We start from the raw sequence: 23,604 nt of genomic DNA, 5'->3' as shown, positions 1-23,604 counted from the left end.
CGCAAACTAAAATAAATTATGCAGCTAGTGTCAAATACTGACACCCGCATCAGTCTTTCTCAGGACGAATCTGAAGGTCTCGTGTCCAACAACCACCCACTGTTTATTGTCCCAGCGAGCAGACTGATTGTCTCGCTGACTTTCCTCGATCAGTAATGATGATGGGGGTTGTTATTCCAGAGGGATGCCAGTCATATGGGATCCATTTGGCACTTCCTGCTCTCTGAAGCAGGTCCTCTCATCACAGCAGCTTGCTGGCTTTTGTCTAGACAAAGTTCCAACTGTCCTCTTTGCACAGAGGAACCCTGGATCTCTGCAAATTTGTCAAAGAGCATCAGAGGAAAACGTTTATTTGATCCAGGTAGGACTACGGGACTGACAAACACAGGATGCTGGGTGCTGAGAGTCCTCTTCTGTTTACAGAAAGTCAGCAGAGCTGGCTTGGCCCGGCCGCAGGTGCTGTTTTCTCTCTGGCTCACTTGACAGTGGATGACTGATTCTTTTGTGCATCTGTTTTCCCTCAAGGTTTCATCCCACAGGGGACACGCTCCTTGTTTCTGAGCTGCCCCCAGACTTTCAGACCTGATATAGCCTTTATCTCAAACTTTGAAAACATACTGTAGATTAACGTGTTTGTTTAATACATCTGGGCTAGAGGTCGTCACTGGCCCAAAAAGATCCAGAAATGTACAGCCCAGAACCAGACCCATCTGTGTCTCTGGGCTAACTTTCATATGACTAAAAGCAAGAAAGCTAAAAAGCACATTTTTCCAAAACAATGACTATTTCCTGAACAATAAATCAAATGTTTACTGCTTTTCAACATCGGACACGTTCACATCATTCATGATTATACTGGGTAATACTGTGGTAATTGTGCTATTCTAGATTAAATTTCTTTCTCACAGCTGAAATGCCCTCAGCTTATAAAAATTAAGCAAATTAACAATTTGACTGAACCAACTTTTGCCTTAAAGAATAACCCTGCTGGACTGTATTTGGAGCTGATATGGGATGGAAAGGGATGTATGGAAAATGGGTACTCCTGAGATTTACTGCTTTCTGTAAAGTTGGGCAGATGAAGCAGCAGAGGCCAAGACTTTCTGACTCTTAGTCTCTAGTAAGTCAAGGTTCAAACCTTGGATTCCACTTTTCCCATGATGCAACAGCATCTTTTTGTTCCATGTTCCTTGTAGTGAACGCCCACGTTTCAAACCCCGCTTCTTAACTCAGGCTTTCTGTTTGTAGTCTCCAAGTCAATGCTGAGAGAATCAGGTCCCCCAGAGCCACTGAAGACATTATACAAGTGTGTTCACAGGCTGAGTGGTACCCTACACCATTAGGAAATGAGTGAAGTTATTGGAGTGTCAGAGTATCAGAGGGAGGAAGGCTATCAGAGAAAATACTTTGTTTTTCTTTCAGCTCTAATCAGAGTTAATCCAGGTTAACAGGGTATAATGGCCTCATGCCTTCTCAGTATTCTTTGGATATGTGTGTATGACACATTCTCGAAATGTATTCCGCCCTTTAAGCCCCCCAAGCCTTTCCCTATTTTATGATGTTTCCTACCCTTCAGGTCTGATCCAGAATGGAGTGACAACTGGATCCTTTTTTGTCTTCTCCAGGTGAAACTCGGACACGTCTACTACATGCATGACAGCACCGAGAGCACAGAGGACAGTTTTACACTCTCTGCCTCAGCTTATGAGATTGACCGCCGGAGCCTCTCTGTCACCATCGCAGTGACTGTCATCCCAGTCAACGACGAGCCGCCAAGACTGACACGTAACACAGGACTGGAGGTAACGTTTCGCTCTTTGAATGCGCATTTTCTCTTATGGTTGAGCTTTGCCCCAACATACTCTATGATGCAGTGGGTGGAAACTGGAAATCTTTTATATCTATAAAATAAAAACTCCCTCTCGTATGTTTCGGCTGATGAGAATTCAAGCTGACCTTAATCGTCACTTTGTGTGAAAGAGGAAAGAACCGACTTGTTTTTATGCATAAAGATGAAACTATGGAGAAAATAACTCGCTTCCCTACAGCTTAATCTCAAAGCCAGCGCTCAGCTGATTTCATGTTGCCTTTGTGAATAACTTTGCTTTCTTTCCTGCTGTATGGAAATAAGAACTAGCGCAGCGTGTGCATGTGATTGACAGGCTGTGGGCATTCGCAGCTGTTTGCATGATCAGTCTGATGCCCACAGCCACACCAGATAAGTGGCTTTATAATGGCTGTTGATGAGATTCTGACATGTTGAAAAGGGGTCATTTCATGGAAACTACTTCCTCTTTCTCAGTGGTGTGAGTAAGTACATTTACTTGAGTACTTAAATACAAGTGCTTGCAACTTCATACTTCCACTCCACAACATCTCAGAGGCAAACATTGTGCTTTTAACTCACTACATTTGTCTAACTGCTTTAGTCACAAGTTACTTTTCAGATTCCAAATTTTCAGAACAATCCTCCACTGTGAAAACCACGTATCTCCAGATTTGGTGATTTTGAATTTTACATGTTTGTGATAAACTGAAGGATTGAGTGTTTTGTTTTGTTTATTTTTAAAGATAAATCAAGTATTTAAAGGTCCAGTGTCTGGGAGTTAAGAGGATTTATGAGCAGAAATGGAACATAATATTCATAATCACCTTTTCATTAGTGTACAATCACCTGGAACTAAGATCCGCTGTGTTTTCATTACTTTAAAATGAGATCTTTATATCCACTGTCCACTTCCATGGAGTCAGCCATGTTTCTACAGTAGCCCAGAACAGACAAACACTGGCTTTCGAGAGTGCCTTTCACATATTTTGGAGGGTAGTTTGAGGTAAGGGGTTCCAATCTGCAACCTCACCACTAGATGCCAATAAATTTTACACACTGGTTCTTTAAAAACTGCATTAGGTATAAAATCCATCGTCACAAAGCTGATAACATGCTTTTTTCTGAGCTCAGGAAAAGTCTACTTTTTAGAGATACATGGTTTTCAGAGGACACCAATGCTGCAAACATATGATGATCTTAGAATATGATGCATTGCTGTTGATTGAACTGCCCGCCATAGATGAAATTAGCACCACCTTAAACATCTTCAGCAGTAAAATACAACACACACATTAGTGCAGCAGTAATATTAATCCAAACACACATCTTACATAGTCATGAAACACTGACAGGGACCATTTCACTCCACAATGAGTGCTTTTACTTTTGAGACTTTAAGTACATTTTGCTGATAATACTTGTATACGTTTACTTCAGTAAGGTTTTGAATGCAGATCTTTTACTTGCATTAAAGTATTTTCACAGAGTGATCCAAATACTTAGTACGTGCATTTCACAGTGTTTACCTGCTAATTGCAACAGATGCAAACACACAAAAGTTCCTGTGCTGCGAGGAATACTTTACATCAGAGGTTCAAGTTGATGGATGGATTTTGAACTCTGAATGAACTCTGTAGTAAGTCCTGATCTCTCTCACATCTATCCTGGATACCTCCAGCAGTTACAGCCGGGTGTCATGAATCCTGTATGAACTGAGAATTAAATTTGCTTCATGCAGCAGGTGTAATAAATGCAGAGAATTTTTACTTCGACGCAGAAGGATACTGGCCTCGCAGACGATGAGGCACGCTGCGTCGGTACAGCAGTGGCCTCCACAGCATATTTGTTTTTATAAAGAGCCATAAAATAGAAGTGAATTAGCATATTCTCAGCTTGACTGCTCCAAAATGTGGCAAGTGAATCATGTAAGCCACATAAGTATACAAGGGCAGTGATTCACCACTGTATGCACTCAATGCAGAGCAAGCAGAATTTCAGCTGTACAGTATAAGTGTGCATTTTAATGCAGTCTCAAATTTACAGATATCTCAGTTAGAACCACTAGTCAGGGAACATAGTATGATTACAAATGGAAACATACAACCAGCCTGCAATAAAGTCTAACTTGAGAGTTTTATTTATCACAATGCAACTGTATTAAAAGATTAGAATTAATGGCTTTTCCTTATTTCCCATCCCCGATTAACATAGTCATGTTATTTCATTTAAACCAAGTTTTTAATTATTCAAGTGTTTGTATTCTGCAGTGAAGGTTAAGTCAAAATTAAAATTACAGCATGCTGATTCAGAAGTGTGCTGGAATTAATAGTTTTGCTTTTATGGAATAACTCTGATAGCTTTTCATGAGTTGGTTGTGCTCTGCCTGTTTCAGTGTGAGAAGTAATGACTGCAACCCACATTTTTAATTAGACAACATCTCAATCCTGGTCGCATCTTTGTGTTTAAAACTGGATGCCACACTCATGTATGCACCAGCAGGCTCTACAGTGAAAGGTGTGGTGACAATTCAATAAGTGCACAATGAAAAAAAAAAAAAAAAAAAACAATAATTATAATACACATTGTCAAAAAATGTGTCTAAATTTACATGTAAGTCTTATTTGATGCTCTGGTGTTCCAGTAGATTTGCACCTTCATGTGCTCAACGCTCCTTCCAGCGTTGGACTGTACTACTACATTTCCTACACAGCAGATAAATCCTGCTTGTATTTCTTCTATTCCTGCTGATTAAATCATTCAGTCACAATAATCACTGTTTCCTGTACAAAGAAAGATGTTTATTCCACGGCATCTTTGCTTGATTGGATCTACGGTCGGCTCAGCGTTTATGTTTGTGACACACTTTCAAACTGATTTACAGAAGTCATGAAAGAAAAGTTTGGAGGCATCAATGAAGTGGATTCTACTGTAAGAGTAGGCAGGCAGTCGGAAAAAGCCAGCAATAATCAGCTCACAGAACTGGAAACCAACTGTGTCATTCAGCCCTCCCTGCTCTGCCTGCGGCTCCGCGTCTCCCTGGCAACCCGTATTTTTGGAAAACCAAGATGGTCGACGAGACCACGGCTTTCTGGCAGAGTGAGGGCGGCATCCAATGCCTGTGCCTCCTCTGCTGCGGCTGCAGAATCTAACACAATAATATGTGGATGTCTCTCCACACAGAGTCAGGGCTGACCCAGCGGCACATGGATTGATTTAAAGCAGGAAGTGTGTGTGTGTGTGTGTGTGTGTGTGTGTGTACAGTGACCTCTGCAGCAGATGATCAGACATGATGACTAACATGGCCGTGATCCGGCTCTGCTCAAGCTCACCATTGATCCCACTTGGCCCAGTCTATAGGATACAGCTGGTCTCCATTAGGGTTTACATTGTCTCTGTCTGGTTCTACTCGACTTTGCTGTATCTCTGAACAGTCGTCCCTCTGGGTCAGCCTGACTTAAAACTTTCGAGCTTCTTATTCTTCGATCTGTCTTTCTTCCACCCTGATTCAAAAAAAAGTTGGGATGCTGTGAAAAACATACAACAGAATGTGATAAATTTGCTCTTTTTTCATAAATACTCGATTGAAAACAGCACAAAGACAATATGTTTAATGTTTCCTCATCAGCTTCATTGACTTTTGTAAACATCTGCTTATTCTGATGCAGCAACACGTTTCAAACAAGTTGCGACAGGAGCCAAGACTTGGAAAGATGTGGAACGCTCCAAAAACACCTTTTTGGGAGCATTCCACAGGTTGACAGGTTGATCGGTAACAGGTGATAGTATCATGATTGGGTATGAAAGGATGGAGCGATGTTCACCACTTTGTGAACACATGATTGGATAAAGGAGATTACTACATGTACTCAGGAACACTTTGTAAAGCCGTAGTCAGTAAACACAGTTCATCTGCATTCAGTTTATTTACGTTTTCCACAGCATCCCATCTGTGGCTTCCATCTATCTATCTGAATCTTTACTCTTTGCATTTCTGCCGTTGCCTTCTCTCTGTCACATTTTTGCAGGACTATATAACCATCAACACTTCTGCTTTGAATGCCAGCCTTATCCCCTTAGCTATTCGCAAATATGACTAGTGAGTGACAGATGAAGTACAGTATTTGTGTTTTATCCTTCATCAAACCCAGAGCTGGAGAAGCGTCACACCTGATAGGTATTGGGGTGGTTAATCTGCGCCTCCCAGAGAAATGCCATCAGCTGAAATCAAAATGGAACACCGAGCTCTTTCCTTCATGGCCACAGACGACAGCTTCACAGCAATCATCTTTTTTTGTTGTTGTTTTCCAATAGCTTGTGCACCTTTACTTCCCCGAGCCCCAATATAGAGTTATAAACAGGCCCTGGTGTCCTCTGTACTTAAACCAGCCAAGATTTCAGATGGCCGGGCAGTGAGGGATACAGCTTCAGATGTCTGGCGCCCCTCAGAGTCTCAAACATTTAAGAGACGGTGGTATCCTGTTGAGTCATCGCCAAACGAAGTCATTTGCCTATGGCAGCTCCTTCATTACTGCCTCCAAATGAAATATCAGCCATTGTGTCTGATCAAATTAAATTTGCAGCCAGTCCTCTTAGGTGCTAAATGCATTGATTGTTATATAAACCAGTCATTTGCAAGGCCATTTGCAGATTACCTGCCCTACATTGCCTGGTGCATTGCTGGGATGCAGAGTGGGTCGATGTTGCCATCTAGTGTTAGGGAGGGGGGCTTGCACTGTAAAACAAAAAAAAAATAGTCCATCAGAAAAAATGCTGATGATATTCTGAATCCAGTGATGTGACCTCATTTTAAATATTGGTACTTTTTACTATTCGAAAGTGTTAACATACAATATTTACATTGTGTTTCCTGCCTGGGGACAATTCTATGCTTCCTACAGTGAAAGTGATGATGAGTTACATCACAGCACGATAGGTCATCAGTGTTGCATCCTTGGTGACTATTATCATTCTCATTATGGACATCACAAGCCAGTATAATCACTCATGTCCAAAACAAAGCACTGTCTCACCTCAGCTGCTCAGTGAAATTCATCGATGAAAACACTGGCAACAAGCTATAAAAACAAAGCGAGTCAGAGGTCCTTCACTGTCTTTTAATGAGACAAGCTCACAGATCAAACCCCACCTCTACCTAAGAGGGTGTTAAGTTGTAATTATAGCACTGTTTGGTGTATTTGTTAACCTTCGGCTTGTATTTGAAACAGTCCAAATGACTCTTAAAACACATGATTTTTACAAAAGCAACTCAAAATAGAAAGTAGATGTTCTACAACTGTGTGTTTATCAGGTAAAGAAATATTACAAACGTCTATGTGAGACAGGCAGCAGTATTCATTTAGATTTACTCATTAAGTGTTCCTCTTCTTATTCCACCTTTCCTACAGAATGTTCCTCTTGTGCATATATGCTCAGACTTTTTGGTGCTTCAGGTTTAACACTGAACTGGAAAATGCCACTTTTTGATTTTGGCTCTCCATCGAGAACAAATTTCAGCATACCCCGAAGTTCAAAAAGCGATTTAACACCTCCAGAAAATCCCTTTGTTGACCTCCTGTGGTTTAACTTCTCACCTCCCTGCAGCGATGCACAGAAGTACTCCAGGACCGCGTGATACCACTGGAAGTGGTAACAGGTGCTACAAAGCACACTTCTGACCACACCAATCAAGGCATGTGGCCAAAGGTGAAGCAGGCTTGGAACTTTCAACTGGAGAGGACAGCAAAAAAATTGCTTTTCAGCCTCGTGTGAAGTTACTCTTTAAAGCCTGATTGCAGTGGGGCTTCCTCCCAGAAATCTAACAGAGGACTTCTGAATCAGTTGCATTTAAAGGCGACACCTTATGACAAGGTTACTATAAACAAATGAAACTATGGTCGAGATGGCGACAAGTGCTGAAAATTAAGGCCATATTTGTGTATTATCAGGAGATTGTTCCAACCCTCCTTAAAAAATAAGCCTTCAACAGTATGAGCTCTGTCAGTAGTGATGAAGAACAGTGGCGGGGTATTGTAACACTAGTTTTTACCTGCAAAAATGCTCCTTAATGCTAAGAAATTGGACTGGTGGGTGGTGCTGTTATCAGCAAAGTCATCTCTGCATATCATGTCCAGAGCTACCAGAAGTTCTATCAGCCTCTTATGTCTCTCTCAATAGGGATACAGCAGACGGGAGGGAAAGCATAGAGCATCTGTCTCATCCACGGTGCATGGGGGATAGTGGGTGTTTCTGCCTTCAGGCAAACAAATCCACTTCCACCTTTCCTAACAGAGTCCAGACTCAGCTCGGAGTTTTTGGGTTCAGCCGCCACTCCCACACCAGGGGCGTGCTCCCGGACAAACTATCCGGCTCTGCTTTCTGCAGGCCTGAGATGTGAGAACACCCAGAGGAGGTAGACATTCTCCAAAGCCTCATATCACAGCTTCTCTGCAGGCTTCGAAAGCACAGTGGATGAAATGCTTTTTGTCGACGCGCGCTCATACGATGCAGTTGTCAGTTCAAGCCGAAATATCCTCGGAACCCATCGGTGGCTTGAAGTGAGGCAGAACAATCGTTTCCAGTAGGATGATGTGACATTCTTCCTCTGAAGGTGACACGCCACCTAGCGAGCTCATCCAGGCAGATCAGCCCCATTCTGTCATCGAGGTATCTGACACATGAAAGGTTTCTGATCTGTCGGACGGGATTCTCCGATAGTCCCTCATGGCTACCAGACCCAGTCGCAATCTGGTAAACGGTCTCTGCAGGTATCTCGTGCAGCAGTCGTGGTGCAACCACAGGAGGCAGGAGGGTCGGACTCAGAGGGAAAAGAGAAGACAGGGGCCTCGTGTGAGCAGGGACCACAAAAGATAGTAGAACAAAGAGCTGTGGGTTTGGAGAGGGGCCCATAGAGAAAGCCTCAGGTCCAGAACCTTGTGCTACACCGCTGACAGGATGAGCTGCCGGCGGCTGCTATCGATCCTGTTTCACAAATGTTTCACAGGCCTCACTCGCCTCCAAGCTCATGGTCCAGGGATTGTCCCAAATTTAGCTTACATCCAAACAGCAGCACCCTGGCACCCGAGGCTGCCCTTTAAGCACTGGAATGACTGTATTCAGGGCAGGCAGGGCGAAATACACATCTGAATATAGTCAATTAAATGCTGATGAAACAATAGTTGTATGCAACGTAGACGTCTTAAATGTTAACCTTTCAACCAGATTTAGTCTGGTTTGGATAGACTTGCTTACTCTGCTGCTATTAATCACACCGCTGTCACTTTATCCCGTAATTTTGATTTAAATTGCTCTTGTAGTTTCTATTTTTATTTCTGTTTTTCTCTCTACTTCCAACTATTTATTTTTTTCTTTCTCCATTTGTCTGTACTCATTTCTGTCCTTGTGCCATTACAACAACCAAATTTTCCCTCAGGGGATCAATAAAGGCTCATTTTATCTTATATTATCCAATTTTAGACATCCAGACACATTTTGACGTGCAAATCATCAAATCAGCGCTCTGCCTGTTTGAACAATGGTGCACACAATGGTCTCATTTGAAGATCTTCATCTTATTTCTTATTTCAAAACAGCAGATTCACTGCAGCATCCAAACAGAGGCCACGAAGTGTAAAACAAAGTCTTCGCAGTTTTATTTAATGATATTATATTACGTGACGTGAAATGTTTTCCAAATATTTGCTTTCCATATTGCATGTTTATGTCTCTTTCTTTTGCATCTAAACTCAGCACAGACATGAAATTCAGAGTCTTTGAGGATTCACAAAAGGTTAAAGACAAAGCTTCTTGCATTAGCGCAGGTACACACAGACCCTTCTTCTGATGACCCCTTTAATGTGTAGCAGCTACGAACATCAAAACCTACTTATCTGTGAAGTCGTCACGAGTTGTGAAAGTTACCATCTGAGAGGGAAAAAGACACAATCCCAGAGTGTAATGATGGATTATGGCTTTGATCTGCCGATGCTGTGACTCATGTTGATAGAGCGTTGATGGAGTGTCAAACTGAATGGGATGTTGTGAGTAGTAAGGCGACTAAATTATACACTTCACAACACATGCTATACTGAGCCGGTCTAAATGGGTCTGAGATGCCAGAAATATCACAGAGGACTGGAGGAGACAGCGATGTTGTTTTCTGTCTTTATGTTCCACAACATGAGGAGTAAAGAGGATTTTACGGTTGGTCATTCAGTCCACCACTTGAAATACCTCAACAACAACCCCCCGACTTCTCCACGAGCTCCATTATGACATTTTACAGCAGATATCGCCACAAATATTTGCAGCTTTGCTGCAGAATTTAGTGCTAATTAACAACCATTAGCATTCAACCACACCAAACTGGGGGCCATGTTGAACATCATTTGTGCTCAAACATGCTAAACATCAGCATGTTGGCATTTTCACTGTCATCTTGACATTAACATTTAGTTAAAAGCACCGCTGTGCCTAAGTGCAGCCTCACAGAGCCACTGGCATGGCTGCAGCAGTCTTGTTTTAATTAATGGTTTGTGTTTGAGTGACTCAGCACTTTCTGCCTCACTGCTATATTGTTTTCGACTAAATTGCAGTGTCTACATCTGCATTTTGGATTACACAGCCTACAGTATAAACTTAAATAAATTAAGTATTTAGGCTGCTATTACAGTAAATTAAAAAGAGAGTCCACCCTAAAGCGCTTAATCGCTGTGGAAAGCAGCTGTTGTTAATGCGCCATGTCTTTCTGGCTTGCTTGCGTTACTTGTTGCATTTTCAAATTCCCATGAAAAACCGAGCACATGTGCTGCGTGGACAACGTGACACCGTACGAGTGTTTTCAAAGCACAGATAAGAGCAATTTTCTGCATGTTGGATATCATCAATAAACATCAGTGTTTTCTAAAAGCAGCTTAGTTCTTGCATCAGCTTTCATCTGCGGAGACGTCCGTCATGGACGAGGGAGATATTTCTTTTTCCTCCATGCACAGTATCCAATCGAACGCAGCTATTAGCCGGTCGAGCTTTGACCTGCTACTTCTCAACTCCTTTCACTCTTTTTGAGATTATTTCTCTGATTGCTAACACGTGAATGCCACAAGTTCACGCTCATGCTCTGAGGTCACTGAACGTCATTACAGTTCGTTGATTGAATTAGTGGCTGGCACAGTGGAAGATAGGGCAGGTGGAGCTGGGTTCAGTCTATTTACAGCTCTTCCAGTTTCTCATTAGAGCATGCCTCTTGACATATGTCTCATGCATGTCCTCGTACATGCTGTGGCATGAATTAACTTCTAATTATAACTGCCTCTCAGTGATTGACACCTAAAGGTTTAATATCCACAAATGAGCCTTCTCCTCTCCTCTTCCTTCTGCCGGAGGCTTCTTGCTCTTCATCCTCAGTCTTGGGAAAGTGGGAGCGAGAGAGGCATCAGAGGGCGAACAGCTTTCGAGATCAATACGTACCTCTTACCGCAGGGCACCCTCGGCTCGCTCTCCCAGCTGATTCCAGCTATTTAAGAATGTCTTTCTGGGGATCGGGCCCATTTCTTTCAATTAATGCTCCTTTCAGCCAGCCAACCATTAGAAGTCCATTAAAGCCCCTCCACCCAGGGAGAGTCATTCAGCCTGTGCTGCTATGCTCCATCTTCTGATAACAGGAGCGTCTCGACTGCCACTGAGAAATAATTAACCTTTTAAATTGTTACCTTGGAGGTGGTTGTTTGTAGGATTTGTTTATTTCTTTTGTTCCTCTTAATTGGTTTCTTTTTGTTTCTCTCTACTTTGATGAACTTCAGACAGCATCGTATTGTCTTTTATACACAGAGCAGCCTCCAATAATGCTCAAACAAACTCCTGACCCCTGGCTTGAATTACATCCCTCCAAACGTTGTGTTTTTCATCTCTCTCTCACTGTCTTTGATATTTCACAGGTTCTCGCCGGAGAGGAAGCTGACATCACCTCCAGCATGCTGAACACCGACGACGCCGATACCCCTGCAGAGCAGCTGGTTTACCATGTCGAGGGGCCAACCAGTGGGATGGTGGCGCTGAAAGAGGCGCCCGATGAGGACATCCTGAATTTCACGCAGTCTCACATAAACAGAGGGGAGGTCATCTTCATTCATGAGGGTGAGGCCACTCGGTTGAGCCGACAGGAAGCCACTGTTCAGTCAGTGTTTCCTGCATTATCGTACATGAACCAATGATCAGACTCTTTCTTAGACTGCTGGTATTACACCTACAGTGCTTAAACTTATCCCCTTCTACAAGTGTCTGAGCTTCTAAGCCAAAATCTCAATACCTGGCAAAGTTCTCATTAAGTCACTGGTATTGATCAGCAACCCCGACAGATATATCGTGGCCACTTAGTGTCATGAGACAGCAAAAGCAGCACTTGAGAGTAATCGTTATTTGCCCCTTTATTGTGCCAAGTGAAAGAGTCATTTTCATCAAGGCTATTAAAGTAAGGCAAAAATCACATTCTGCATTTATAATGAATGAATAATTAGTGTTAGATCTAAATAAGTCGTATAATCTAAATTAAAATGGCGGAGTAAAGACAGACGGAAGCTAACTGAATGAGCAGAAAGTCACGTCTCAACTCCTCCCTTCCTGCAGGTGAGGAGTCCGGTGGTTTCAGTTTCACCGTGACAGACGGGGAGCACACGTCTCCTCTCTACCAATTTGTTGTCACGGCCAGGCCTCTCACCATCACCATGGTAACACAGGAGGAGCTCATGGTATTTCCAGGTAAGCTGCCAATGTCCTTCAGACCCAGTCATTACAGCAATATAATAATAGGTCTTTTTTTAAGCACTCTGTTTTGTCAGCCATGGTCAAAGCAGTTTGTGTAAACCTTACTTAAGTCATTACTGTGTAAGAACAAGTCCTTGGATTTTCCCTTTTCCTGCTAATGTTAATTTATCAAATGATAGCAAACTTGAAAATCCTTTTAACCACTGGCTGAGAAATGTTTTGAGTGCATGCATAAATATACCATCTTGGTATTGGATGTGTCTATTATATTATAAATTATATGAAATTTTGCAGACTTTGATGTAGTGTTAGTTTTCTGTTTGATTAAATGTGCCAAAGTTTGTTTGGTTTGGTTTATTTTAGCTGCTTGTAACACTGAAGATGCATGAATTTAATTGAAGGAATGCATCAGGTGCAGAACAGCGGCCACTATGGCCAAAAGTGGTAATTACGTGAAAATTGCATAATGGATTTGCTTTATCTTGACTCAGTTGTTTTAAAGACTATTACATTTATCTAAAACGTGCTAAAATGTTGTGTAACAGCAGCACAAAAGAAACATCATATAGCAAGAGAAGTCACTGATTAATGTCAGTTACATGGTACCTATGCTAAGATTAGCCACTACAAGCTACTGCTAATGCCAGATGATGGAAGCTTGTAGCTGTAAAACCCCTGAGTGCATTGAACTCAACAAAAGGTGCATTTTATTGCTTATAAATTCAGCTTTTTATTCATAAGAGGAGGACAGTGTTTTTATGTGGTATGAACATTACACAGTCTTGCTTTCAGCTTTCTCTTCCTTTTATAGTCAAAACTCAGTTGAAAATGTTCCAGTGCACCTCAGAGAAGCTGTCCTGCTTCTTTACTTTGGAAATAAAATGTCATTTTGTTGTTGTGGTTAAAAACATCCAAAAATTACAAGAAGTGAAACTATTCCACGAGCGCAAGCGTCAGCACAGGAAATAAGCTCAGCTCTATTAAAAATAAACTTTTAAGCATGACATAGGAGATGAGTTTGAAAGCCTGGATAAAAATTTGGAGTGAAACTCTCCCCATCAGGAAACTCTTCCGCACAGTACTGTGCATGAATTACTGTAACCACTAAAGTTTGAGGCAATTCCAGAGTCTGCTTAATTTCACAAGCTCAGCTACACTTCCAAGAAGCCATTTTCCACAGAATCATCTCAGCACTCAGAGGACCGTGTGTGTGTGTGTGTGTGTGTGTGTGTGTGTGTGTTCACAGGAAAAAGGCAGCCTATCACAAGTGCCAATCTGGGGGCTGTAACCAATGAGGATGGAAATGAGATAAGCTACTCGCTGATCCGCCCACCTCGTTTGGGAAGGCTCATCCTGGCCAATGACAGGAACCAGTTTGAGGAAATAAGCCGTTTCTCACAAACACAGGTAATTACTTCTCCTGTGTGTGCGCTGCTGAAGGTGTGCTTCCTGGATGTGTTTCTTTGAGGAGGGGTTTTACTAAATTCCCGTCCTCACTTCTTAAAATTAATGTTCTACATTAACCTTTAATGATAATAATAAATTATTAGCGAAGGTAAAAGTAAACAGTAAATCAGTAAAATGGATTAAAGCCGATAATAATAATAAAAAGCTTGTGGGTAAACATTGCCAGAAAAACCAGACGAAAAAGTGTCTTTTGATGAAAACTTTCTTCAATAAGCAGTTGCATTAAAGGGGCACCGTAAGTTCAACTATTATTCATTTTCTTCTTGTCAAATAAATCCTCTCCACTTTCAGGTTTAACACTCCTATTAATAGCAGGTTTGTGTTACTCAGCAGTCAAAGCTGTTAAAGGCACTCCACTCGTCTGCTGCATAGACCATCAGAAAGACATATAAGGAGACATAATGACACTTTAATGCATATAAACGCAGCTAATCCTGCTTTTCACAGACTGCTGCTGCAGAACTCACCACTCGTCCAGAGGTGGAAAAAGGCATTAAGATGCTTGCAGTTGCAGCTCTTGACTCATGTGAATACTTTTAATGGTCTGCACAGAAATATATTGTTATTGCACATATTTTACTCAGCACTGACTTTTATTTATATTACAGAAGTCAGTGCAATAAACTCGGTCGGAAAGCTCATTCAGTGGAAACTACAGCCATCGCTTTGTGTTTGAAGACAAAGAAATGATAGCTATAAAGAAACAGAAAAACAACAGCACTGAACTGTGTGTTACATATTCCGAACAACTGATATCTTATGGTAGATGAGTGTCTGACAGTGACACTGAAAATCTCATCTACACAACAGTCAGCATTGTTTTTATATTTCCTAACCTTAGTCAAGCAGTTTCAGATACGCTTAGCGTTAGATAGAAACTTAACCAAACACCTTAAAAAATAGAGGTGGGAGAGCAAAAACCTTTGGATCATTCATGTGTGTCGTGAGGACTTGTTGAAACTTTAAAGTGGATTGAAGAGCTAAAATGTAAAACATTTACAGAGGGACATTTTTGTAACATGGCCTTAGTAATATATCTTTTTATACATAATTTATGAATAGGCTCGCCCATTCACTGCGTCTGTAAAGACAATGCAGCTCTAACCATGACATTACAATAACCCATCCTGAGCACATCACCATCAATAACACAAAGTATCCTGATACTACTGACGGACCTGTTGTATTAATTATTATCAGTGGATTGTTCATAATAAGTATTATTGTTTCACTGTGTACTGTAGCAAGTTTGTTACGTCATTGTGACATACCCATGCAAATATACTGCAGCAGACAAGAACACAGCTTCACTGCTCAAGTTTTTCTAACCATCCCAAATGGAGCCCTTAAATTATCATATAATTTCACTTCAGTCTCACGTAAATCTCCTAACAAACATGCCTCTCTGTCTAGCTAATGCAAACATGCACGCAGAGTTCTGCTTCACATAAACTGTAATTGTTTTTCATGAGACATTATATGCTCCTAAATTGAGTTTGTACAAAGCATGAACAGATCATCTATATGTGGTCCATTCTGCAAATGGATGCAATGTTTCAACTATCTGCATGTTTCAGTTCTTCACCAGCAGGGGGCGTCATTCAACATGACATTGTGCCTTGTGTGTGTCATGATTAGGCTCACCATTAGCATGAGCATTCATGCTAATAAGACGATCTATCTCTCTGTATTTAATGGACAGGGCTGGGAGGATTTAAATATACACAAAGGCTGCACACAAAGAATAATACCGAGAGAAAAAAGAGACTTCACTGAATTTATCCCAGCATTTCTTACAGCAACCACAGAGAATATGATATATTCAGATTATATGTAAAAAGGAGGAAAATTCCAGGAAAGAAAATTCTGAAAATTCTGAGAATAATAAAATGTTTTTTGTTTTTAATGGCTGACACCGAAGTGTTTGAGAAAACTCTTCATCAGGGTGTGGTCCTTCTTTTCACAGAGCTCCTTTGTTCAATGAGTGCAGTGTAATATGGAGTTTGTCTCAGTTTACTCAGGTTACATTACCAAAAGGAAAACTATCTATAACAAAACATTAATGATTGTATATTAAGCATTTACTGGATTTGGTTTAGGATTTTGGGATACACAACTTGACCACTGTGCATGCACCTCAGACCCCGTGTTTTATCGCCAAGGCGACAGTATATTCACACTCTCGTCTCCATCTGACATCCGACCATGTTTGGACGAGCGTGAGAACAAATTCTCTGCAAACTGCTCCGTTTAGAGTGTAAATTTAACACCACATTGAGTTGAAAAAATGATTTGACTTATTCAGCAATGTGTGTCTGTGCATGCAAGCATGAATATACTCTTGCTTGCTTGCTTGCTTGCTTGCTTGCTTGTGTGTGAACGAGAGAGAAGGGGAGAGAGCAGAGTTGAGCTTAGGACACGGCAACCTCAGAGAGCGAACACAGGCCGTCACATTCCAGTTCTCAAACCCGGATCCCAGTACAGCAGAGCCAAACCACTGCTGCAGCCATTTGAGCTCCCATTTTACTGTGGTGCTCACAAACGTCAGAGGGAAAGAGAGCAATAAAATGTTTTAGCAAACTAAAATGTCTTCAAAATCACTCAAGTTAAACCTAAGTCCGTACCAAGTGACTGCAAACCGGGTGTCACAAGCCCATATTGACAAGATATTGACTGAAGAAGTCCAACAGTAAAGGGTGCCACAGATGTGTCCAGAATACTTATATTATGTGTTATCCACTCCAGTATGTAAACCTTGTAAATAGTGACATTAAGAGTTTTGGTCAACTCACCATCTCCCGACTTTGTTTCCCCTCATGCACAGCTGGAGTCAGGAGCGGTCTACTATGAGCACCAGATACCTGAGGATCCTTTTTGGGTGGCAAGGGACTCCATCGAGCTGACCCTGTCATCCCAACCGGCCCCAGACGTCCGTCACATCCTGCCCATCACCATCTCTTACTACGCTGCTCACAGCAACATCTCCTCACAGCTGTGGAAGAACAAAGGTAAAAGACCAAATGAGGGAGAGGTCTGCAATTAATACATTAGTCGTAAGGGGTACCCTTGATTGAGGGTCCTTAGTTGAAGCAGGAAACACTGATTGACAGCAGTACTGTAGTCATGAGACTTGTATTCCACACTCTGGGATCAACTCTATTTACAATTCTTTGATTCAACATGAGAGTGTAAGCATTGATATTTTTGCAGGTTTGCAATGTTTTGAAGAGACTTTATATGCAGAAATTTTCCTAAAATGGTTCAAATAAATGTGCTGTCAACAAATTTCTATGGCAGATTGAGTTGAATTTGGATGAAATTCGTTCACGGATTCAACGAAACACCTTAATTCACCCAGCAGTCACAGCTGAGTTGCCGTTGAATCTTGAAATATCTGAAAATCACTCCATGATAAAAACATGTCCATTCTAGTTAAATTCACTTTGACCTGCATTTCTGATTAATCTGCAATTATGCTGTGAAATTGCAGCTCATTTATCATTTCAGTTTTTTCTAGAGTTTTAGAATGACTTCTGTATATACTGTAATTTTTCACTGCCCCGGCTACTTTTGCTGCCAAAACAACAAGCCCCCTGCTCCATCTGTCTCTCCTAATGTGCCAGCAGCCTAAATGCACTGCACTGCATAATTAAATATCATCAGGAGACAGCCAAAACTGAATAGAAAGCATCTTTGGAAATTTGATGACATTTGAAAATTGTTTGTTTTTGTTGTTTCCACTCAGGTCTGGAAATTGTACAGGGCCAGAGGAAAGTCATTGGCGATTCAATTCTGGATGCCTCCAACCTTCTGGCTACCCTACCTGAAGTTCAACGAGGCGATGCGGATGTGGTTTTTGAAATTAAGCGCTTCCCTGACCATGGCCGTATCACTCTTGGTGGTCAGGACCTGCCACGTAAGGCCCCATCCTTCACGCAGGAAGATGTAACTCAAGGAAACCTGGAGTATCTCCATGATGACTCAGGGGCCTCCTTTGATAGCTTCTCTTTCAGGGCCCGTCTAAAGACTGAGGGTCATGGTGTGGCTTCACCTGCCGAATCTGTGGTCCTAGAAGAGGTCTTTAACATTTCAGTCAAACGGCGTGGCTCTGACCCCCCTGAACTAGTCACTACAGACATGCTCTTAGAGGTTCTTCAAGGCTCCATGATCATCTTGACCCAGAGGCATCTTAACACTCAAGACGAGGACAGTCCGCCAGATGAGGTGAATTTCAAAGTGACCAAAGCCCCAAGCAACGGTCGACTGGTTGATTCACTCACAATGGATCCCATTTCTGAGTTCACACAAGAGATGGTCAATCGTGGACAGGTGGGCTTCTACAGCGATGGAAGCCTTGCCGATGGCTTTGTGGAATTCATCGTGTCAGATGGAGGACACCAAACAGAGCCGCACACACTCCACATTGGCGTCCTAGCTCGCACACTGCTTCTTGACAAAGCCCCTGAGATCAAGGTGAAGCAAGGCGATGATGAGACCCTTGTGACTGAGGAGATGTTGAGGGCCACTACCGGTGGCCCTGTTGAGGAGGACATTCTTTACAAGATCACAAGTGTCCCTAAATATGCAGCTGTAATGGTAGACCGGCAGCCTACATCTGCCTTCACCCAGAAACAGATCAAAGAAGGCAGAGTCAGCGTTCGCTTTGTCAAGTCCACTTCACCTCGAGACAGTGTTGCATTTGTAGCACGCAGCCGGGCTGCTAATGTCTCCTCTGTCCTCAACATCACAGTCCAGCCTCTAGCCAACATTGCTCAGGACCCTCTCTTACCGCAAGGTGCTCTTGTCCAACTGGACAGAAAGCTTCTGGATGCCACTCCCCTGGCAAACAAGACCAGAACCTCCCCCACGTTCACAGTTATCCAACAGCCAAGGGGGGCACGTTTTGTGAGGTCTGGAAGTTCTGGTGCAGGCCAGCCAGTGGACACATTCAGCCAGAAAGACCTGGATGAGGGCCGTGTAGCTATGGAAATCCTAAATAGCTCTTCTGGATTAAGAGGTAGTGGCACTCAGGATGAGGCTCGCTTCCTACTCAAAGCCCATGGGGTTCCTCCTGCAGAATGTGTGCTTTCCTTCCAAACGGGCCCCTTCAATGCCTCTGGGGTCTACCCTGCCACTCTATTGAGGACTCCCTCAGAAGCCCAGTCAAAGGACAGGAATAACCTCCCTGGTGCGGGAGGGTCCTCCATTGGCACTCCAGCTAGCCCCAGCTGGAAGGGCAACAAGGACGGGCCCCCCAGAGATGCCCCCACTACAACATCTTCTGGTTCTGGCCCCCACGGGAATCCACATGTTTCCCGGCGCAGCAACTTTTGGTCTATTCTCATCCCGATCCTGGTCATCCTCCTCCTCTTGCTGCTGGCAGCCATCTTGGCCTACTACCTGATCCGTAAAAACAAGACAGGCAAGCACAACGTCCAGACGGCAGCATCCAAGCCCAAAAACGGAGAGGTGGCAGGCACAGAAACCTTTCGCAAAACTGATCCAGCCAACAACATCCCCATGTCCAACATGGACTCCAAAGACGCAGATCCAGAGTTGTTGCAGCACTGTCGGACAACGAACCCGGCCTTGAAAAAGAACCAGTACTGGGTCTGAGACACTTTGAGATAGGACACAGAGGGAGGTGGATCTTCAAGTGTTCGGGAGCCTCCGCAAATCATTCCTCTCAGTATTAAAGACCTTGCCATATCAGTATAAAAGAAAGTAATTTTTTTGACACCATTGGTTATCTACTTATCTCAACATAACTGTGGATAAATTCTCAGGCAATGAAACACTGAATACTTATTGGCAAAGAAAGAGGCAGTTTCTTATCTAAGAAGGCTCATGCCATGTCTATTTATTTTAGTTTTATCATTCCTTTTTGTCAAAGGGCACAAAAAAAGACATAAACATGCCACGTGTTTGCAAAAAGTATTTTGGGTGTGCTCTGTCATTGTATTCCATATGATATCATAGGCCATTATTATTCATATGAGTGGATAGGTAATTTAAAGTCTTTGTGATAGTTTGGTTTTAGTTTTTGGTTCTTCAGGAAAGTTGATAAGCCTTGTATATAGATGATGAGGTAAATATATGCTGTATCATTGAGAAGATGAAAAACTGCCTCTTTGCATTTTCTCTTTATTATGTTTTTAAGGTACCGTTGTATTATGTTTCTCAGGGCTAAATTCAGTTTAAAGGAACAGCACAACATTTTGGAAAATAAGCTAATTCACTCTTTTTCCAGGAGTTACATTCAATGACTGATACCACTCTCATATCCATATATTAAATATGAATCTACAGCCAGGAGATGTTAGCCTTTATGCTATGCTAAGCTAACATTCTCCTCGCCGTGGCTGCATACTGAACAGAAAGAGGGTGGTATTGAGCTCTTATCTAACTCTGTAAGAGAGAAAATAAGCCTAATTCTCAAAATGTCTTCTATTACTTTATCATCACACAATAACATTTCAGCAGTTTGACTTTTGTGTGGAAAGAATAAAGTTAAAGACTAAAAACAGTTGAAATGAAAAACTTGTTGCGGTAACTTGCACAGGTTTGATTGAATTTAGCTCAGAGTCATGTCAACATCTGTCATATGTTATTATTTCTGCATGCTTCCAAAGTGCTTGTAAATATTCACTGGACTGGCACAGCACTGACCGCAGAACTACACAGTCCACAGTTTGTAGACCACTGGCAGGACGTTATTTCGGTAGTACTGGTCCTTAACACATCTGTATTGGCTGACAGGCAGAGGTGAGGTCATCTCAAACTGGGATATTTCCAGTTTCCAAGTCTGCAATTAAGAATTCATAAAAGCTGGTTGGTGCCGGGGTGGGGAAAATGAATAAAATGCTTCACTGGTTGTGTTGCATTGATCTCAAATGAAGACATCGACAGAGTTCGTTTTTAAGTTGTCAAAGCTATTTTTGATTTTAAGCATTCCATATGTAAGCTGAATATACAGATATACAGATTTCATATATTGAAATCCTGACATTTTTTTGACTCTTTAGACTTGTTTTGTATGTTGAAACTGAGAAGAGCGTTACTGTAAAGCAGACTTGTATTGTTCCTCTTTGTTGTGATTCTGACCTGTGATGGTTAGCTGGCTGATGAATGTTGAGCAAGTGCTTAAGGTGAAGTAGAAAGTGTACAATGAGAGAAACAGATAACTTTTTTGATCCACTAAAGAAAACCTTTTTTTTCCCTGAAAACTGTTCGACTATTTGCTGTACGTTTCTCTTCTCATACTGTATACCGATGACACCTTATTCTTTGTTGTTCATATACTGAATATACAATCATTTCTTTGCAGTATTCATTTTATATTTTTATAGTGTTTTGAGAGCAAGAAATGTAGGTAGAGATTTTACAGACAGCACAGAGCTCAGGAGCTGATGTGTTATGTCTTACAGACAGCTGAAATAAAAATACTGTTTCCTCCTTCAGGATATCACATCCATACATCTTACCAGTTTTATGTGTAAATATTCTGTTTTTGAGTAAGATTTTTGGGCTTGATTAATGTCTCGACATATATATATATATATATCATGTTTTGCATCAGAGATATAGGTACATGTAACCACATTTAATTAGACAGATCAGCTGCAAAGTACGCCTGAGTGTGTGTGAGTGTCTGTGTGTGAGTGTGTGTTTGTGTAGATGCCCATCACTCCACTCTGTCACTCGCCTGTTTTATGCTTACTGAAGGCTGAGTTCATCACAGAGTTTCATCACCACCCCCTCATTTTTCATTATTTATTATTTCTGTCACTCCCCATGCATCAGTTCATACATACAAGCTGTGTGCTTTGTCAGAGATGAAGCTGTAACGTGTAAATCGCAGGTGCCTTTAAAAGTAATTGTAATTCAAAGCAATGTCTAGATTCTGAAACGAAAGAAACGTGTATTGCTGCAGTCTGCCTCTGAGCTTGTTCTCAGCACTAATAGAAATAAAAATGTTCATGCAACAAAACCTGTGTTAAATGTTTTATCAGTGACTTTGTTGTTCTACTTCAGCTGACTTCCACTAGCATGAAATATCCACCATTATAAAGCTTTTTTTAATCTTTGAAACGCCTCTTATGTTTTGCTCTTTTGTTTTATGTTATGGCTGTTTTAGTTCTGCTTTGCTGATTTATGCTTTTTTTTTATGTCGCACACTTTCATTTTTGTTTTGAAAAGTGCTGTATTTCTAACTTACTGTACATATGTTTAGTCCAGAGATAGAGAGGGCTTTTTTGTTTTATTGCATTTAATGTGAAGCCATTTTTTTGCTTCAGCACTTTCTGTCCATGCAGTGATTAATATTAAAGCATGTTTAGAGTGGCACTATATAGCTAATTTGCTTTCAAAGTTAGTTTATTCCAAGGACACAACTGTGTTACCTTTCAGCACAACATAGACACTATAAGTGCTGTTGAATTATTATATAGTTGCATATTATCTTACTTTATGACATATGCATGTTGTGTTGAAATGCAATGCAAATGTATGTATGCATAAACCAGGCTCATGGATATGCAAAATAAACTATTTAGACTGTAAATTTATTTACTAGTTTTAATTCAAAAGCATTAGAAAAACAGTTATTGGCAGTTATGGCCTGAGGTGAAGAGAAGAAATTAAAGGCAAGAACCACAGTTTTACTTATTAATACTAAACAAAGTGCTTCATCTTTCCCAGGGAAACATCTTTTTGTCAACCTTTTATCTGCTTTTTATAAATGCTATGCATGCATTTGACCACCAGGTGGCGTTCAGGTGCAAACAGGCCCTTGAAGAAACCAGAGCAGATCTTGCAGCCGTTCGTCAGCATTTAACAAGGTTCTCTCCATCCGTCATTCTTTCCAGTGAATGGCCTTTGCTTTGAGCATTTCTCTCAGCTTCGAACATTTTCCTGCTCTCCTGTCTTCTGCCGGTGTCGCTGGCCTGCTGCTGCTCGGCCTCCGCTCATCCTGCAGCTTTCATAAGCTGCTTGGCACAGCTGTTCCTCCACATGTGTCCGCTTATGTCACTGCGCTGTGGCTGTCAAGTCTCAAGCTGAATGCCTTTTCAAACGAACACAATAAGGATAGTGTACTTGCTAACAGTAAACCTAATAGAAAAAATGTGACGAGAGAAAATGAAACATTCCAAAGAATTAAACTCTCACTCTAAACAATGCTGATTTTCTCCCTTGCCACTGATGCCTACTGTGCACGTCAGATCCCAAAACCACATTTAAACTAAAGCTGAACATTTATCAAGTCAAAACTAAACTAAAACCAGTAGACATCTTTTGAAAAGTGAAATTACTGTAAGTGAAGCAAAAATAAAACTGATAGTCATGATAAAACAATAGCAACCCTGGTGGATGTTTATGCAGCACAGATGTCATGTAGATTTCAGATCAACATCTGCAGGAGAGTTACTATCTGATGCAAATGCCTAATCTGAAAATCAAACATGGATTAAAGATGGACATAATACTTAATAAAGGCTGTAAATAGCGCTTGGTTGACATGCCTTTATAAGCATGTAATAAGAGCAGTTCTAATC

At 41.5% G+C, this 23,604-nt stretch overlaps 1 protein-coding gene across 1 annotated transcript in view; it reads left to right on the top strand.

The window, feature by feature from the left end:
• Positions 1 to 22,000, top strand: part of cspg4 (chondroitin sulfate proteoglycan 4) — a 67,772-nt gene extending 45,772 nt beyond the window's left edge. The window contains exons 6-11 of the mRNA XM_076732002.1: positions 1,626 to 1,802; positions 11,758 to 11,956; positions 12,446 to 12,577; positions 13,830 to 13,990; positions 16,875 to 17,058; positions 17,796 to 22,000. Coding sequence (XP_076588117.1) covers positions 1,626 to 1,802; positions 11,758 to 11,956; positions 12,446 to 12,577; positions 13,830 to 13,990; positions 16,875 to 17,058; positions 17,796 to 19,666 — 2,724 coding nt within the window. The 3' untranslated portion in view covers positions 19,667 to 22,000. The remainder of the gene's footprint in view (positions 1 to 1,625; positions 1,803 to 11,757; positions 11,957 to 12,445; positions 12,578 to 13,829; positions 13,991 to 16,874; positions 17,059 to 17,795) is intronic.
• The last annotated feature ends 1,604 nt before the right edge of the window (positions 22,001 to 23,604 follow it).

Source organism: Chaetodon auriga, chromosome 6 (genome assembly GCF_051107435.1).
Source record: "Chaetodon auriga isolate fChaAug3 chromosome 6, fChaAug3.hap1, whole genome shotgun sequence".
Classification (NCBI taxonomy): Eukaryota; Metazoa; Chordata; class Actinopteri; order Chaetodontiformes; family Chaetodontidae; genus Chaetodon; species Chaetodon auriga.
This window is presented reverse-complemented; position numbering and strand designations above follow the sequence as displayed.